The following is a 19045-nucleotide window of genomic DNA, read 5'->3' on the forward strand; positions in this document are numbered from 1 at the left end:
GTATAGCATAGCATAGCTAACACCCTGACTGTGGACGATCCAAAATCGAAAATGAAAATGAACAATTCAAAATGACAAGTAGCAAGTCATGGCAACCATCATCATCATCTAAATATCATCATCATAATCATTCTATATTTAATGTTTGTCTGGTTATTTTCAAATCTAACCAGATATCTCTACTTTTTTTTTCTCTCTCTTTTCGGGTAAAAATCATTTACCAAAACGTAAAAAATGTTTTCATTTCCTTTTTCACACTGGACAAGTACGAACCAACAACATTTTTTTTCATTTGAAAAGATCCATATCATTTATTTTTTATGTTTGACGTCAAATTCTTTGTCCAAAATATCCAGGTTCTTTGTGTGTTTTGAGTGAACTGTATTTACTGCAAACAAAATATTTCTCATTTCAAACATCAACAACCTATCGATCGATCGATTTATTTATTGAAAACAAAAACTTGAATATAATCGGATCATTTTATATTGAAGAAATTGAAACGAATTGAATACACACATTCAACTATGAACCAATTTGACCAATTTGATTGTTGCAAAAAAAAAGTTATTAAAGTATCGATCAACAACAATAATAGCAAAAACCGTATTACGAAAATGAATTTAAATTGCTAAGAAAAACAATCGAATCGTAATTTATTCCAATCACCTTTTTTTTGTGTTCAAAATTCAAAATTGAAAAGATCAAACGAAATGAATATGATGAATAAAGTTATTATTATTATTTTCTCTTGATTGTTTTTCCTCGAAAATTTTGGTTGTTGTTGAATAAACTTCATCATTATTATCATCACTGATGTTTGAGCATTTCCTACCAAAAAAAAGATGAAAAAAAAGATGAATTCAAATCTAAAATGTGTTTATTCTGCTCTGTAAATGATCAATTCATGTGTGAAAAGAGCATCGATTCCGTTTTTGTTTGTGAAAATCTTTTTTCAATTCAAAGTATACACCAGAACCCAAAAAATAAAATTAACATTTCAAAGTGAATTATTTATTTCTTTGTTCCGGTGATTATTTGAACCATTTGTTTGTTTGTTTGTTTGTTTGTAAATTCATCGTAATGATAGCCACTGTTTAAATGATGATGGTTAAATTGAATTCGCTCATCATTATGATTATTTCAAGATTTTCAACAACAAAAAAAAGACTAAGTAACAATAAGTGAATTTTGTTAACACTTTCATGGCTCATCAAATCCGACTATATACGGTAAAATATCGTTGATTTTCTATCCTGTTTTTTTTCGTTTGTTTTACCAAGATACATTGGTTAATTGACAACAAAATTGAAAATAAAAATTATTTACAATGGCAAGATTATCAATTCAAAATCATTTCATTATTGCCATTATCATTATGATTGTTTATGATGATCATTTTGGTCAAAATTTATCTATATTACCATCATCAACATCAACATTATCGACCATAAAAAACAATGATACAATATTATTATCATTGAATTCATCGAATCATAATAATGATGGCCATACTATAATGTCAATGTTTTCAAAATTGCCATCAACATCATCATTATCAATGCCTGTGTCATCATCATCATCATCATCGATTCATTCGAACGGTAACGTATAGTCGAAACTTGAATATAGCCAATGAATCGCTTTCCAATTTGTTAATTCTTTTTTTTTGTTGTTCCATTTGTTCAAGTAATTTAATGCCAATTAGTTGAATTATTTTCTCTTGGTTAAGCCTCTCTATATTTGGATGCTACACACACAATATCAGTAGTGTATTGAGAGAGAAAATAAAAAAGGAAAAAACATATAAAGCCAAGACAAATAAAGAGTAAATAAATAAATGAGACAGCAACCAAATTCTACATCAGGAATTTGATTTGAAATGAATGAAATGAAAAAAATAATTTCCCTTGTCTGATGCATTTGTGTTAAGTGATCATAATGATGGTAATGAATTTTCTTTTTTTCTTCAAACAAAAAACATCATCATCATCTTCTCTTTTTTATCACACAACACACATTCGCATAATGTCAATATCATTAAACATCAAGCAAATATACTTATTCAAATGAATGATTGTCACCATCATCATTTTGTTTTTTTTGTTTTTGTTTTGTTTTGTTTGCTTCATTACCAATTAATTAATTATAATTATAATTAATATGAATATAGAATATCAATCTAATTATAATTATAATTATAATTAATTAATCGGTCACATTTGAATGGCCATGTGATATGATGATAATTTAAGAATAATAATAATGATTATGATTTGCTTTATATTTGCTATATGTTTGTTATCTTTGAATATTGGAAAAGGGAAAAATATTTGAAGTTTTTCTGCTGCTTCTGTTGACACTCATATCATCATACAGTGTAATATCATTGTTTGGGTCAAACGTTTTTGACAGATTTTGTTTTTTTCCAAACTATAATCAAGTGATAGTTTGTTTATGGTGCAACACATGCTGATAAAATCTACTATTAATTTTGTTGTTGTAAAATTCATTGATATTTAATCTAAATTTCATTAGTTTTTCGTTTCGTATCTACACATGAATGAAATGATCATTTAGCTAGTTATTTTGGCTATTTCTTTTGCTTAAAAAGCATATTGTTAACACTATTGTTATCCCAGAATGTTTATTCAAATGGATTTTGACTGGGGGGAAAAAGAAGTTCGCCAATATTTCATTTTTGCACTTTTCAACAATAACAACTCTATTTCGACTCAATTCTGCTTTTTTTCTGGAAAAAAATTAATGTCATTCTTTGTTTGAAAGTAAACACAGCCAAAAAAAACACCCCATTACAGAATCAAACAACAAGAAAGCCAAAACCAGAAAAAAAGTCATTGCACCCTAGCGATAAATGAATAATACAAAGAAAACACCGAAACATCTTAGTCTTGTCTTGTTGTCTTTTCACATTGTTGTTCACCATGTTTGTTTATTCACCACATTAAATGAATTCATCTTATATTCCGTCAAGAATCATGAAAGTAGAAGAACATTTAAATTATTCATTCTTTATCCAGTTTTTTACATGTATTCTATGTGTTTGATGATGAGACATTTTTTTTTTGCATTAATGTATGTAAAATGTCATTTTGTTGTTCACCATTCTCACTTTTTTCGTATCACATTCTTTCAATTTAAGATAAAGAGTTTGGTAATTTTTTTCAACTTCTAATTTTTTTTTTCTTTAATTTTTTGCTTCTTTTCCAAATTTCATTGAATAAACATTCTAGAATCTTGGATCAATAATTTTCATACGAATAAAACCTGTACGACGACAAGTGATTGTCCAGAGGATGATTCATCAACAAATCAATATCATTATAAATGTGATCTAGTATTGAATCAATGTGTTTGCAATGGATTATCATATTATTGTAATCAATCGACAACAGCCAACAGTTCCAACAACGATAATGCAAATAGAAAAAATTATCATAATAATGATAATCAAACATTTTTATCGAATAATCGTAATTATTATTATTATTATTATCAAATTAACAATATTGATTATCGAATTAAACAATGAAAACAATTTGCCTAGGCATTTTTTTTTTTGCCAAATATTAATTATCAATTAATAATAGAATGATATTCACATTAAATGAGATAACAATAACAACGACGACAACAACAACAAATTCACTAATGATTATATATTTTTAATAATTTATTCATTCATTTTTTGTTCTTTGTCTTTTTCCCATCTCTTTCCCATTTTTTTTCTAATTTCATTCAATGATAAAATGAAAATAACGAACGAAGGATTGAACGATTTAGTTCGTCGAATGCCAATGTTACCGATATCTATTGTACTCATATCAATGTTTATCAGTATTTGTATTGTATTACAATTATTTGCCAAGTAAGTATTATCATTATTATTATTATCATTGAATGTCTCTAATCTTTCTTTCTTTCTTTCTTTTTATATATTCCTGTTTGTTTGTTTTATCATCAACCATTACCGTAATGAATCTAAATGATTCTTTTTGTCTGTATTGTTGATATGATGGTCCATTCAAATCGTATTCAATTTATAAATATAGGGCTCGTTTTCGTAATACTCAACGTTCAATATTTGCTAATCCACAGAAATTAGAATTGGCCAAAGCACAAGAAAGACGTTTATCTCAGTTATCACAATTATCCGGACAACAGCAACAACAACAACAATGGTCATCAGACAGAGGAATGATATATTCATTGAATCATCATAAATATCCACGATTATCATTGCCACAGGCACCAATATCTTTATCATCATCATCGATGTATAATCATCGATCAGTACGTAATAGTTTAGGTTCAACAAATATTGTTCCTACAGCAATGATTGGATCAACATTGACATATCCGACTCCTATGTTTGACAATTCAATCACTGCTTTATCATCATCATCCTCCACATCATCATCGTCGTCGTCGAAATCATCAAAGAACATGATGAAACAAAAACAAGGAACAATCAATGTCAATCTACAATAATCATGATGATGATGATGATAATGGAGAATATCATGCAAAAAAAAAACAAAAAACATTATGAAAAACTATATGACCACATCGAAAGAATTTCATTTGAATTGTTATTGCTATTCATTATTATTATTGATATTCCATTCAGCATTGTCGGGAATTGTTTTTTTATTATTATCGTTGAAATTCTTTGCATTCCATTTCATTTGAATTTTTCTTCTTTTTTTTTCGGTGCGACCCAATCTTTCGATCTCAATAAAATCAAATTGTTTCAATATATTTCAAATGAAAGAAACAAAACAAGACAAAAAACAAAAAATTATTGGCTAAAGAATTGGTTCACAATTCGTTAATGTTAGCAAACAAAACAAAGAATAAATAAATACAAAAAATTTTATTGTGATTTCAATCGAATACGAATACATTGACAAAATGATTTTTTTTTCTTTTATCCAAAAAACCATTATCTGGCTTTTTTTATATTTCACAAACAAAAAGTAATATTATCATTATGTCCAAAACAAAAAAGAAACAAGAACAGCATAACATTATTATTATTATTATTTTGTCTTTTTTTTTTTGTATGCCAAATCTCGAACAAAATGAATTGTAACATACATATTGGTTATCTATTGATTCAAATGTTCATCCAAAAAAATAAAATAATGTCCTCCCGATTTAATCCGATTGCTGTTTTATCATCATCATCATCAATATGAAGAATTCTTTCTTTTTTTAAAGAAATAAATGAATCCATCAACATAATTATGGATGATTATTTTATTAGTATTTTTTCAAGTGATTTGTCGATGTCATCCTTATTGAGCTTAATGATGATTTTTATTGAATACAAGTAGTCTTTTGTTAAACATAATGTTTTGTTTGTACAAAACATTTTCATTTTTAAATTATCAATTTTTGCAATAATAAAGACATTCATTTTTTTTTCATTTTACAAATCCGATTCATTTGATTTATAATTTATAATGATGATAAATTAATACAAAGGATGGCGCTAATATTCGAAAAAACCAAAAAACAATAGTGATTCGAACTTTGAATAACAGATGTCGATGTAATTTTTAACAAAAAAATAAAAAATTAAATTACAAAATTACAAATTGTAAAACACGTGTCGCCATCTATTTTTAAAATATTTTGTTTTATTTTCAAAACAATTATTTTACGGAAAAAAAGTTGTCAATAGTCAATGCTACAGAATAATATTTTGCTGAGCAAAAAAATAAAAATAATCATTTTAATGAATAATACAAATAGAAGCCATTGATGGCGTTTACAATCATTAATTTTTTTTACATTAATAAATTTAGTTACATAAATGGAAATACAAAAGATAAAAAGAAGAAAATAAAAAAGATAAAAACTTAAAATTATTGCAATATACTTTTATCGGGTATATCCCAATTAGCTGTCAATTTATGACCATCAATTTCGATTGATCCTGAAATGAATACACGTCTAGTACTTGCAGCTTGTGAATGTTCATGAAAAACAATTATTGCTTCTTGTCCACAATCATCAACACTACTACCATTAACGATAATTGTATCAAGATTTTTTGCTGGAAATAAACGAATATCTTCAATACCAATTAAACATAAACGTTGTTGTAATTGTTCAGATGATTTTATCGAATTAGGTATACCACGAACACGTAAACGATTATTATTTACTGAAAATTCAACCTGTACAGGTAATGAATATGATGAACGTATACATTGACCATTCAATATTTGTACAGCACGTAATGATGATTCAATATCAGCAAAAATAGCATATGCTTTTCCTTTAGTAGCACCAGATAATGTCATAATAATACGTAATTGATAAATAGGACCAGCTTGCATTAGGAATGGTAATAATTCATCTTCATATGAATTTTGTGGTAAATTACTTAAATAAATTTCATGTTTACGAACATCATCATAATAGGGATTTATACGAAAATCATCATTAATTGGACGAATAATACGTTGACCATTTTCAATAACCAATTGATACAATGGATGTGTACCATTACGAATTGAATCAATAATTACTCTATTCATCAATGATGATTCAGATAATGATGATGATGATGATGATGATGGCGATGAAAAAAGGACATTTTTTTTTTGGTAAAAAAAAAGCAAAAAATATCGAATGAACCAGAAAAAAAGCCAAAATACGAAACGTAATCGAAACGAAATGAATTTGCTTCAATGAAAAAAAATGACCCTTTTTATATTGAAAATATGTATTGGTCATATCGACCATTATGAGAATCCACTACCTACCAATCATTTCTTATCATTCGAATCAATCAAATCGAATCCATTTTTAATATTCAAAAAAAAAAAAAGAGAAAGAGAAACGCATACACATTTTTTCCTAGCCCTAGGGCCAAATGTTTGTGTTTGTGTGTGTGTTTTTTTTCTTGAATTTTGTTCTCCATCCACACACACACATATACATTCATTAACACGTTCGCTGCCAGCGATGGGTCGTCCATTTGCTGGGTTTCAATGTGTTTCTCCAAACCGCAGTTAGCGAATGTGTTAATGTAAATATACTGGACCTTCGTGCGTGTGTGTGTGGATGGATCGAACAAAAGAAAAAGGTAAACTTTGTTTTCTCTGTTTTGTTTTGTTTAAGACAAAGGTTTTTTGTTTTGGTTGTTAGGATTAAAAAAATTTTTGTCAAACAGTATGGTTTTTGTTTGGTTACTAACCAAGAATTTTGTTTCGATTTAACTTTTTTTTTACGTTTTTTACGTTGTTTACGTTTTTGTTGTGAATGCCCTTTGAACTCTTTTTGTTTGTTCAAAGTAAGGTAATCACTGATTAGGATACTGTTTTTTTAAAAACATTTTATGGCTTTGGTTTTTAAAATTTTGTTTCTTAAAAAAAATGGTCAATTTTTTCAATCTTTTTTTTCACCATTTCGAAGTTTCAAATTTTTCAATGGATTTTTCATTGCAAATAATGAGTCATTTTTTTCGGGGAGATGGTGATGAAATGGTGAAAAAAAAACTTATTTCATTTAAAGCTAAGCTGTAAGAAAAATTCTTTTGAAACAAAATTTTTTTCCAATGATGATAATGGGAAGCAATGATGGATGAGCAAGACGCGACCATTTGAAATTATTTATGAATTACATATTATGAATTTCAAATTATCAATCTCTTCATCATCAGGTTGTAGAAAAAAAACAATTTATTTATTTAAAGAAAAAATATACAAGTATCGAAATGTAAGACTATAAACAATTATTTTTCCCTCAAACAACAACGACATAAATTTTTCATTTCATTTCAATAGTTACTCTCAAGCTAATCTCCCTCGAGAAGCTCAAGTAACTTATCCATCTCATCATCATGGATCACCTCCTCAAGCCCATCTCTTAAGTCAATCAGGATGCTTTCGGCCGTTTTTTTAATCGTCTTGTATTTGATGTATGCCTGTGTTCTTGGGTCCACCTGTAACATTTCCATCAGGTTGTAGATATAAGGATGCCATAGGTACACGTGCTGGTTTACATTAGGATTACATTAAGATTATATTGTTCAAGAATTTTTTTTTTGATTGATTCTCCTTGCCAAAGTTCGAAATGATTTGGTTTTTCAATAATTTCTACACAAAGGAAATCATGTACTTTTCCGATGTCAGTTACTTCAAATTGAATACGCTACTGAACTATGCTTATCGTTCTGATGTAGATATTCTAAGAATGTTTTGGTGAATTCACACGTTGGCAATACAATTGGATATTTTTCGTCGTATTCTAATTCAGCATGCTCCAATCTGGTCAAACATCGTGCTAAACCTTTTTCGTCATAGAACAACGGTTGCCGTTTCTTGAATTGCTCGTCTCTTGCTTTTTTTCAAAAACTGTTTCAAATCAGCCTTCCAATCTGGCCACCAGAAACGCTTACGTAGTTCTTCTTGATTTCGAAATGGCCATATTCATGAATAGATTTTTATATCTTCATCTGTTCCAAATGGTCCCTGATATACAAACGTTTTTTCTGGTCCTCTATACGAAACAAACGACCGTCAATCTTCTGAAAATTATCAGGATCTTTCTTGATAGTATCGTCCATAGATTCCTCCGGTCTCTATTAGTTCGAATTCGAACTTGGCTTTTCATTTTTATATCTTCGTTGTTCTTTTTCGAACTTTCCTTTTTCCCATTTTTTATGATATAATAAACACGTGCTTCAATTAAATAAAGTTCAATGTGTTACAAATTCTCAACCAGTTTGTTCTATTTATCAGTGAATCTGTTTTTGTACATCGACAATAACCATTTGAGTGGCTTATGGATCGGTTTCGATACTGAACGGACGACCTAACCAAATAATGTTTCCAATGTTTTAAATATTATATCTATTTTTTTCTCTTCTCTGTACTCATATATATCTCTGACACATGTACACTTTTTCAATAGTGTAAATATTTTCAATTGTCTTTTAAAATCTTTTTTTTTCACCATTTCGAAGTTTCAAATTTTTCAATGGATTTTTTCATTGCAAATAATGAACCATTTTTTTTTCGGGGAGAGAGGGGATGAAATGGGAGAAAAAAACTGATTTCATTTTTAGCGAATAAAAAATTTCTTTTGAAACAGAAAAAAATTTTTTCCAATGATGATGATAATGGGAAGAATCTTTTTCTTATCACTGGTTGTTTCATTTGATTTTTTTTGTTTGTTTGTTTGTTTGGATCATAACAAATACGCACACGCAATAATATAACCAATGATTTCGGTGCTATAGCAAGTTGTCGTTGTCCTCGAATGGAAAACTACAGAAAGAAAAAAAAATTTATTTCACTATGGGAATTTTGTTTTGCTAATAAAGAAAGTAATAACAAATGGCCTAAATCGTTGAGAATTTTCGTCGTTTGTTGTTGTTGTTGCTCAACTATCTTATTCTAAACTACAACAAAAAGCTCAAATGTAGTCGTATAATGATGGTGTTTTCTTTCCCCTTGATTCTTTATGATGAGAGCTTTTTTGCCGCATCATCGTTGGAAAAAGAAGAATCGATTTAAGAAGTTGCAATTCCGGAAACATTAACCCTTTGAATACGAAGGAAAAAATATCAAATTAATAAAAATGGACAACAAAAAAAAATTTGATTGAATTAAATGTCAAATTGTAAGGACAAATTGTTCATTGTCAATGATGATAAAAGAATAATTTAGCAATTCAGCAGCAGTTAGTTTGAATGAAAAAAATTGTATTTTCATTCATAAACTTTCTCTATATATTCAACAACAAAAAAAAATGTAGAAAACAAGAAGGATTCACATTGTTATTTATCATCTTGTTAGGAAAATTAGATTAAAAAAAAACGAGCGAGCCAAAGCTGAAGATTGATAATGGGCCCTTGAAAGAAGAAGAAAAAAAATTTTGATTCATTCATCAATCATTTTGAATGTTTCCATCCATATTCATGGTATATAATTTGTGGGCATGAACCGATTTGAGTGTTTGGCTGATTCCGCAATGAATCCAGAATCTCTTTCTCGCCCTCTATCGTTTTTTTTTGTTGTTTGGCTTGCGAAAAGCAAAAGAATTGAACAAATTTGAATCGAGTGTGTGTGCGAGAGAGAGAGAGAGAGAGAGAGAGAGAGAGAGAGAGAGAGAGAGAGAGAGAGAGAGAGAGAGAGAGAGAGAGAGAGAGAGAGAGAGAGAGAGAGAGAGAGAGAGAGAGAGAGAGAGAGAAAGAGAAAGTTTTTGAATCTTTTTCGTGTTTTTTTTTCAAGGGCTACGTCATTCGTTGTTTGAATATCATTGATGAAAAGACAGCAACCAAAATGTAGAAAACCAAAAAGTTTTTTGTTCATTAGTTGTTCAATTTCGTTAATCATTTGATGATAATTCAAATTCATTATTCATCACCAAGACATTATTTGCGTAAGACAGAATCTTTTCTTTTCAATGTTTCAAATTTTGTTGTTGTTGTAGAATTTCCATCAAAAATTCATTGCAATCATGATCATCACCATAATGATGATGACCATCACAACAATGGTAAATGCTCAACAAGAATTGTCAACAATAGTATTGAATAATCAATCTGAACAATCAACAACATTGGCCAGAATGATTCTTCAACGAATAAAACATGGTAAGCTTGGAATTTTTGCAATATTTAAAACAAAAAAACATTCGTTTGATTACCATTTGATAATAGCCCACAATTCAAACATTTTTTGTTTGTAAAAATCTATTTTTTTTACTGTTTTGAAACCAAAGTTTTAATAAGTTTCACACAATAAAATATTAATAGCAATTCAGTGATTCTTGAAAACCAGAAAAAAAATTCAAATCACGTTTATTTTTTGTTCCATTTGATTCTGGTATTCATGATTTTTTTCGCCATTTAAAAGTCTTGCCATTATTTTGATCCACCCAATTTTAGCTAAAATGTTACGATTATTATGATGATTATGGTGGTCAGTCAGTCAGTGATCATTATGAAGATGATGGTAATGAAAAAAAACAAAGGTAACAATAAAAAACGCCCAAAAACAAACAGGATCATTATGGTTTCCAAAAACAATGCTTTTCGAACGAATCTAGCTAGCAATATTGACAATGATAAATTGAATTGAAAATAACAATATTGTCATATTGATTGAATATGGTTATCAATTTTATTTTCCTAAATATGGCTAACAGAAAGCAAAGCAAATCTGACAATAATAACAAAAAAAAAAAATTGTGTTTGTAGTGTGCGTGCAAAAGAATGAGATTAATAATTAATCAATTAGCTTAATTAATTGAATTTGATCGGGTTTTTTTCTTCTTCAAAGACATAACCGACAACAAGACATTCAGCCAAACAGCCAATGTTTTTGAATATCAAAATTGTATAAATGATAATGATTGTAATGATAATCATCAGGATAATCGATCAATTATCTCAACAACAACAACAACAACAACAATATTGCCTTCGACCTTTAAATTTGAATGCCATGAAGGTAAATTGAATTTGAAAATAGTTTTGAAATTAGTTATTATTAATAATAATTTTGATTATCATTGAAATTTTGAAGGTTTTTGTCGTCGTCAGAATCAATCATTCAATTTCAATGATGAGCAGGAATCATCAACGACAACGTCGACGACGACGACGACGACGACAAATAGAAACAGATCGGGAAATCATATGATTTTAATATTGATCATAATGGCCATCATGTTTTTCGGTATGTGTATGGCAATGAATCTATTCAGTCGGTATGTAAATTTGAATCTTGAAAAACCCTTTTTTCTATGCAAAAAATTTTTTCATTTCAAAAGAGCACGTTTTAAAGAACGACGTGGAATATTTTCAAATCCACGTTTGTTAAAAGTTGCCACACATAATTCATCCTCATCATCATCGCAAAAACAAGAACATCTTGATCATAAAAAAATAACAAATTCAAATCGAAAACATCATCGTTTACGTTTATTACATGATTCAAAATTTCGTAATAAACATCATCATCGAAATAGTCGACATGATCGAACTCGTCGTCATAATAATGGTGATGATTGTAATGATAGTGATCAACAAAATGATGAACAGCAAAAAATTACCACAATTGATATGGATATCGATATGAATGTTTTACCGTCAGATAATCATCATAATATGTAATTTTGTTTGATAAAAATAAAAATTAAAAATTAAAAACTTTTAAAATGAAATTCAAATTACAAAAAAAAACGTTCTTGCTGCCATCTATTTGTTGAAATAAAGACAAAATTTGTTTTTTTTTTTGAAAATTTTAAATTTTGTTTTATTTAAATTTAATTGAAAAAAAAATATATATCAATAGACAATTTTCGATGAATGTAAAGTATATTATCCATGTTAATTTTATGATTATTAATTATATGTGTGAGCATAGTTGTTAAATTGCCATGAGTCGATTGTGTGTGTGTGTGTTTTGGGTATATAAAACAAATACGAAATAACGATACAACAATTGAAAAGATGGATAAATGATAATAGATAGAAAGATAATTATAAAAAAAAATTATCGTCCACTATCACCTCCACCATCATCATGACCACTATCAACATCACTATTTGTTTGTCGACGATGTTTACGTCGTTTATTTTTACCACCATGTTTTCGATGTTTTTTAATTGGTGATGTTGATGATTCATGACCATCTGATTCTTTTTTATCATCAGAATCCGATTCAGATGATGATGATGATGATGAATTATTACGTTTTTTCGATGATGATTTATGTGATTTTTTCTTTTTAGATTTTTTCGATTTCTTTTTCTTACCACTAGATGTGGATTTTTTCTTGCTCAATAATTCTTTTATTTCACCATCCGAAATATCATCAATTTTATCGCTACCAGCAAAAGATTCATTGTCATCATCATCTTCATCATCCGAACTGCTGCTTTTTCGTTTCTTACTACGATGTTTACGATGTTTTGAATGTTTACGATGCTTTTTTGAGCTATGTTTTTTATGTTTTTTGCGTTTATGTTTTCCGCTACCATCATCTTCTTCTTCATCATCATCATCATCTTTTTTACGTTTTAATGAACGATTTACATCCTCAATACTATCATCCGGTTCATCATCACTATCTCGATGTTTATTACGCCGTTTATGTTTGCGATGTTTTTTCTTGGTTTTTTCATCATTATCATCATCATCATCATCACTCGAACTGACTGAGTGTTTTGATTTTTTCTTTCTTCGTTTTTCAGATTCAGGATTTTTCATTCTATTGAATTTTTCAAATGGAAATAAAAGAGATTAGTGGAATATTTGACAAATAACTTTTATCTTACCGTTCATTTGATATATCTCGTTCTCGGAAAGAACCTGGCAGTGTTGATGGTTGTTGATGATGTGATGATGGTAGAGGAACATTTGATTTATTTGCCTGAGAATCATGATAATAATTCCGTCCCGATAATGATGGTGGTGGTGGCTGAAAGCCATGTTGTCTTTGTGTATTAAAATTATGTGGTGGAGAACGACTTATCGAACGAGAATGATTGATTGGTGATGGAGATCGATGCATTGGTTTACGTGATGATGGTGATAATGGACGACGAATATTATTATTCATCATAGGAGAACCATGTCGATTTTGATGCGATGAATTAATTAATTGTGATGGTGGCGGCGAACGTGAATAACTACGATCACGACGACGTTGATACCCTCGTGGTGATTGTGGCGAACGATTTCCACGATATGATTGCTGTCGATGATGATATTGGTCACGCGGACGATATGGTGCCCCACCACCACGTCGACGATAAAAGGGCGGTGGTGAATTTGAGTTTGACCGCCGTAATGGTGATCTAAAACGTCTTCGGTTTGTTCGACGATCAATAAATCTGGGACGATAATTATCATTACGATTTGAACGAGATGGTGGTGATGAAAATGATGGTGATCGTGATCTTGATACAGACCGTTTTCGATTACCGGCATTTCGTTGTCGACGATTAGATATTGATGGTGAACGAGATCGTGATCTAGATTTTGAACGATTATCTAATCGTTTTCGAGATTTACGTTCAGTTGAATTTGATCGGGAACGAGAACGACGTCGAGGTGATCGACTATTGCTTCGTTTTTTCTGATCATCGTTATTATTACCAGCGTTATTACGTCGATGATGGTCATTACGACGTCGTACATCACGATCTTTACTATGGCTACGACTACGATTACGTTGATCATTATTAGGACTTTTGCTTCTAGACTTACGTTGTAATTGTTGATTATGATTATGATGATTATCATTTGTTGATTGATTGGCCTGAACATTCGAATTTTTAGGTGTTTCAGTTTTTGTTACACCATTCGATTCATCACCACCAATCGATTGTTGTTCTTGACGTTTGTGTATTTCAGCCATTTTTTCTGCTACTAATTGTTGCGGTATACCATCATCGGTTGTCATTGCATCCAATAATAATGTCCATAAACGATCCATAAATTCACGAGCACGTTTACCATCAAGAAATCCGGTCAGATTTATTTGCATAGTTTTACCATCAGGATAACGTTCTTGTTCCAATTGATTGATAACATATTCGTAAACTACTTCATCATCAAGACCAAGCGAAATTGTTATCTGTTTCTGTATCCATGGTTTGATAATTTCCAAATTGACTTTTTTTATATCAACTTTTTGATTCAATACATCACTGAATTTTAATTGTTTTAATAATTTTTTAGCTTTATCGGTAAAACGATTATCTTGATCGGCACTTGTACCACGAAAAAATCCGGCATCAGTCATGATTTATTTTTTTATTTTTTGGTTTTTTCGTTCGTTGTCAAATTTTTAATGAAGTTTAATTTATTTATCAAATGAATTAGGTAATTACAATCATCATTATCATTAAGTTTCAGAATTCAATTTATAATTAAAACAAACCAAAACAAAAACGTGTCGAAAAATGTTAATTTAGTTAACAAATGAAATCAATTTATTTATTTTTTTTATATGGGCAAAACCAGTGCAAAAAAAAACAAAACAAAACAAAACACCAAACGACGGTGCTGGTTTCTCTTTTCGGCTTATTATTATTATTCCATTTTCCATTTTTTTTTTTTTTTTTTATTATTCGATTTGCTAATGCATGAAAAGCGAAAGTATTGTTATGATAAGCGATGGTCACAATTCAACTCAGATAGTGTAGTGGTAGTATTGATAATAGAATGTTATGTTCGGTACTAGAAGCATTGTAAATAATTAAGTTTGATGAAAAACGTATTGTATTGTGACCATTTTTTTGAACAAAAAAATTTTTTTTTTTTGGATGTTCATAACAAACGTGTCGTGGTCAAAATTTCTGTTTCAGAATTATTATTCAAGAATTGGTTTCCGGATGATAATTTTTTTTTGAAATTAATTCATCTTATTTCATCCCAATCCAGTTATCCAAAAACTTTGTCATTTTTTCTGAGGTAAGATTTTTTCAAATTGATCGATATAAATTGTCAAAACTTTTTTTTTGTATACCAGAATTACCAGCAAAAAATAATTGTGATGATGATGAAATCCGAATTATTTATTCTGTTTTTCAACAAAACAAAAAAAAGTTTTTCATTTTTTTTCAAAAAGAGAATTTTTCTCCCACTTTTATAAGTGACAGGTAATTTATCTTCTTCTCATCAACAACGGAAATTATTACTTTAAAAAAACTTTTTTTAAAAAAATTAAGATTCTCGAGACAAGCAACAAAAACATTTCAAATCGATAATCATTACAATCGAAAAGAATAATTTTACTTTTGTGTTTTTTTTTGAAAGAAAAAATTCATCCATATAGAAAATATGAATACTGATTCTGTTTTTCATTATTCATTCATCATCGATAAATTTATCAATGATGACGATCCAATTATTATTATCATCGTCACCGCCATTCTTCAACTTCGATAAAGTATTATTATTATTATTCATATTGTGTTGTTATTCAGTTGTTGTTGTTTGAATCGAAATCGATCGATATTGTTTCATTTTTTCTTCATCAAGTATTTAAAAAAAATCTATAAAAGACATATTATTTTCTTTAATAATAAACTCAATTATATTGTCTACAATACTGATGATCACCATTAACGACCAATGATGATGATAATGAAACAAACAAACAAACAGACTTTTAATAATAATGACAATGATGACAAAGTTGGCTAAAGCGAAAAAAATGAAAATATTTCCCAGAATAATTCAATATTTCTGAGGTTGTCAATGGAAACCATCGATGATGAAGACAACAACAACAACAACAACTATTCTTTGAAATATCGGAAACAACAACAAATTGTCATGGTGAATATATATGTTCTATATATAACTTATCGTTTAATTTTATAAGGTTTTCCTTTCTTCTTTGGTTTTATAGTCGACAAAATTCATTATTAGGGGGGAAGATTCAAAATTGATCCATCCTCATCATTTAATTTAAACTTGAATGATGGATCAATTTCAAATGAACTTTTTTTTCATATATTTCGATAATGATGATGATGATGACGACCAAGATAATAATAGATCTATGATCGATCCATAATTTTACCCATTTTTCATTCGATCATAGTTACCGAAAACAACAAAAAAAAAGTAGAAAGTTTTGAAATACACAACTTATATTTAATGTTTAGTGGTTTTTTTTTCTTTGTTCCTTGTGAAAAGATTCCTGAACATTCTGGTATTCTTTTTTTTTTTGTTCTTCGGGTTTCGATTGTCAATTCGAAACCCGAAAATAAAAAAAATAACGAGCATATTCCGAATATTCTACATATGTTATACATCTACACCTGCTTGACAAATGAAAGAAAAAACTACATACCTGTTCTGTCTACCTGTGTTCTATTTCATTGTATTGCAACCAAATTTATTGTGGTTTTTTTTGATTTGCAAAACTTATCTGAAATTTCATTTCATTTTCATTTTCATTCATTCGGGTGATATTCGTAGCGAAATTTTTTTTTTTGTTGTTGTTTTAGTAATACCCTTTCTTGGAATATACATTGTAGTAGCTATACCCTCCGAAAACAAACAAACTGGATAATCCTCATTCTTGTTGGATTTATCATCATTATCATCATCGTTTATTTGAAAAAAAATCCGTCTGTTTTTATTTCTATTCAAAAATTATAAATGGTTATTGTTCGGACAAGTGGACAATGACCTAATCCGATTGCTATATATCTTTCTCTCACTGTGTGTGTATGTATGTTTGTCGCTATCGACCATCATTATTCATAATTTTTCATTGTCTAAAACGATTTTACCTTTAATTCTTTCATTTCACTTTCTCTTTGATTTTTTGCTAATTATTTTCAGTGTGTTTTTTTTGAATTCGACTTGTGTTTTTTTCATTTGATTTTTTTTGAAAAACTTTTTTCAAATTATCATTTAAATCATGGGACAAGTTGTTACTTGTTTTGGAACAAAATCCACTAGCGATGCAACGGCTAACATATTGACAACGACAACGACAACAACAACAACAAATGAAACAAAAACCAAAAAAGAAAAAAAAGTAAAAGAAAAAAAAGAAAAACCACCGAAAAAAGAACCAAAAGAAAAACCAGTGAAAGAAGGAAAATCTAAATCCAAAACTTCTAAAGATTCAAAAGATAATAATAAAGATGCAAATGGTAATGTTGTTGAACAAAAACAAACCGATTCAAAAGATTCAAAAACAACAACAAAATCATTGAATGGTAATAGTAAAAGTGGTTCAGCAAGTACGGCCAAAGTTCGTCCAATGACACCATCTCAAGGTAAATATTAATTTCTGAAGAAAAAAAAACATTAATTAATTAAATTTCAATTTATAGCAGCAGCATCAGAAAATATACCTAAACCAGTTGCATTTGAAATTACTGTTGATGAAAAGACAAAAAAATTGACCAATGTTGTTATCAATGATGGTGAATCGATTCGTGATAAAATTATTAAGGGTGTTGGATCATTAGTTGGTATGAATGGTGGTGGTGGAAATAGTGGTGCGAATAATGGTAATAATACACTTTCTAATGCCACTCAAACTAATGGAAATCAAACGGATGTGACAACAACAACAACAAACAACACTAACAACAATGATGATGAAACACCACTTGCATCAGATCCATCAAAATTACAGGCACGTTTTCCAAGACGTTTACCAAAATTAAGTTCATTAGGAAAATCATGGTCAACAAATCAAGAACAAAAAACTAATGAAGAAATTATACAAAAACAGAAAAAAGCTGAAGAAAAACGTAATGAAATACTTGAAGGTAAAAAAAAGAAAGCAAGAAAATTTGTTGAAAAATTTTCAACAAATAATAATAATAATAATAATAAAAATCAAGATGATGATCAAGAAAATAAGATTGATTCTAATGATCAACAACAATTACGACCACCATCATCATCATCATCATCGGCAGCAAAACCATCAGCACCACCATCATCGGCAACAAAATCGATTAGATCACGGCCACCATCAACGACAACAACATCATCATCATCAGCTTTACAGCAAACTTCCGGCGATATGAATGAAAATCCAACCATTATTGTTGGTGATGAACAACAACAACAACCATCAACATCAACGGATACTGTTCAGGAAATATCCAACAAAGATGAAAATGATAATGGTGGTGGTAGTTCCGGTGATCAACAAAGTCCAAAAGACGAGGTTGTCCAATCAACAGATGGCGAGTAAAAATTTTACATATTTACAACAACAACAACGACGAAATTCTTTATGTTCCTGGATCACACACAGCATAGATCAAAGCCGACAAAACCGAAATGTTCTTAAAACCAAAAAACAAACAAACTGGATTCTTAAATTATTATTAACCATATAATCACACAGATTCAATAATTAATTTGAAAACAAATAAAAAATATTGTGAATCTATAATAATCTTTATTGATGAATAATTATTGGATTTATAAATGAAAATTATTTATTCTTATGAAAATTTCTATTTATATTTCATTTGCGAGCGCGGTTTTTTTTTAAA

General features: G+C 29.1%; 5 protein-coding genes across 11 annotated transcripts; 3 read left to right on the top strand and 2 right to left on the bottom strand.

Moving 5' to 3' along the window:
• The first annotated feature begins 1378 nt into the window (after positions 1–1378).
• LOC113789000 (uncharacterized) lies at positions 1379–5301 on the top strand. The gene is made up of 4 exons (XM_027338480.2): positions 1379–1604; positions 3255–3494; positions 3790–3889; positions 4074–5301. The coding sequence occupies exons 1-4, from the start codon at positions 1379–1381 to the stop codon at positions 4510–4512; spliced, it is 1005 nt and encodes a 334-aa protein (XP_027194281.2). The 3' UTR covers positions 4513–5301.
• A 446-nt stretch (positions 5302–5747) lies between these two features.
• LOC113789057 (putative RNA-binding protein 46) lies at positions 5748–7404 on the bottom strand. Its single transcript, XM_027338544.2, has one exon. The coding sequence runs from the start codon at positions 6570–6572 to the stop codon at positions 5895–5897; it is 678 nt and encodes a 225-aa protein (XP_027194345.1). The 5' UTR covers positions 6573–7404; the 3' UTR covers positions 5748–5894.
• A 1317-nt stretch (positions 7405–8721) lies between these two features.
• Positions 8722–12298, top strand: jus (EB domain-containing julius seizure protein). Of its 4 annotated transcripts, none has more exons than XM_075821080.1 (5): positions 8722–8953; positions 10477–10639; positions 11328–11498; positions 11574–11757; positions 11821–12298. In XM_075821080.1, exons 2-5 carry the CDS (start codon positions 10504–10506, stop codon positions 12161–12163), a joined length of 834 nt encoding a protein of 277 aa, XP_075677195.1. In that variant the 5' UTR covers positions 8722–8953; positions 10477–10503; the 3' UTR covers positions 12164–12298. The 4 variants fall into 4 exon arrangements, with proteins under 4 accessions (XP_075677195.1, XP_075677196.1, XP_075677194.1 ...); XM_075821081.1 differs by lacking the exon at positions 8722–8953 and adding an exon at positions 10275–10425 and having other exon boundaries at positions 10477–10542; XM_027338483.2 differs by lacking the exon at positions 8722–8953 and adding an exon at positions 10351–10425.
• Positions 12299–12348: 50 nt separating this feature from the next.
• Positions 12349–15047, bottom strand: LOC113788963 (uncharacterized). The gene is made up of 2 exons (XM_027338440.2): positions 13331–15047; positions 12349–13263 (listed from the first exon to the last, which is right to left on the bottom strand). The coding sequence occupies exons 1-2, from the start codon at positions 14800–14802 to the stop codon at positions 12546–12548; spliced, it is 2190 nt and encodes a 729-aa protein (XP_027194241.2). The 5' UTR covers positions 14803–15047; the 3' UTR covers positions 12349–12545.
• A 980-nt stretch (positions 15048–16027) lies between these two features.
• LOC113788988 (uncharacterized) lies at positions 16028–19003 on the top strand. 4 transcript variants are annotated; one of them, XM_075821076.1, is made up of 3 exons: positions 16028–16343; positions 17361–17803; positions 17861–19003. In XM_075821076.1, exons 2-3 carry the CDS (start codon positions 17440–17442, stop codon positions 18736–18738), a joined length of 1242 nt encoding a protein of 413 aa, XP_075677191.1. In that variant the 5' UTR covers positions 16028–16343; positions 17361–17439; the 3' UTR covers positions 18739–19003. The 4 variants fall into 4 exon arrangements, with proteins under 4 accessions (XP_075677191.1, XP_075677193.1, XP_075677190.1 ...); XM_075821075.1 differs by lacking the exon at positions 16028–16343 and adding an exon at positions 16736–17247; XM_075821077.1 differs by lacking the exon at positions 16028–16343 and adding an exon at positions 16736–17243.
• The last annotated feature ends 42 nt before the right edge of the window (positions 19004–19045 follow it).

This window comes from Dermatophagoides pteronyssinus, unplaced genomic scaffold, assembly GCF_027571235.1.
Source record: "Dermatophagoides pteronyssinus isolate colony J.1.1.1.1 unplaced genomic scaffold, Derpt_VIB-CSIC_2022.12 sq0008, whole genome shotgun sequence".
NCBI lineage: Eukaryota > Metazoa > Arthropoda > Arachnida > Sarcoptiformes > Pyroglyphidae > Dermatophagoides > Dermatophagoides pteronyssinus.

Bases quoted from the DNA above. Each gene is read 5' to 3' on its own strand.
- LOC113789000 (XM_027338480.2), top strand. From the start codon at position 1,379: ATGATTGTTTATGATGATCATTTTGGTCAAAATTTATCTATATTACCA. The intron at 1,605-3,254 runs GTAACGTATAGT...TAAACATTCTAG, and splicing joins ATCATCGATTCATTCGAACG to AATCTTGGATCAATAATTTT. The intron at 3,890-4,073 runs GTAAGTATTATC...TTATAAATATAG, and splicing joins GTATTACAATTATTTGCCAA to GGCTCGTTTTCGTAATACTC.
- LOC113789057 (XM_027338544.2), bottom strand. From the start codon at position 6,572: ATGAATAGAGTAATTATTGATTCAATTCGTAATGGTACACATCCATTG.
- jus (XM_075821079.1), top strand. From the start codon at position 10,383: ATGATAATTCAAATTCATTATTCATCACCAAGACATTATTTGCGTAAG. The intron at 10,543-11,327 runs GTAAATGCTCAA...TCTTCTTCAAAG, and splicing joins TGATGACCATCACAACAATG to ACATAACCGACAACAAGACA. The intron at 11,499-11,573 runs GTAAATTGAATT...GAAATTTTGAAG, and splicing joins TAAATTTGAATGCCATGAAG to GTTTTTGTCGTCGTCAGAAT.
- LOC113788963 (XM_027338440.2), bottom strand. From the start codon at position 14,802: ATGACTGATGCCGGATTTTTTCGTGGTACAAGTGCCGATCAAGATAAT. The intron at 13,264-13,330 runs GTAAGATAAAAG...AAAATTCAATAG, and splicing joins CGAGATATATCAAATGAACG to AATGAAAAATCCTGAATCTG.
- LOC113788988 (XM_075821076.1), top strand. From the start codon at position 17,440: ATGGGACAAGTTGTTACTTGTTTTGGAACAAAATCCACTAGCGATGCA. The intron at 17,804-17,860 runs GTAAATATTAAT...TTCAATTTATAG, and splicing joins TCCAATGACACCATCTCAAG to CAGCAGCATCAGAAAATATA.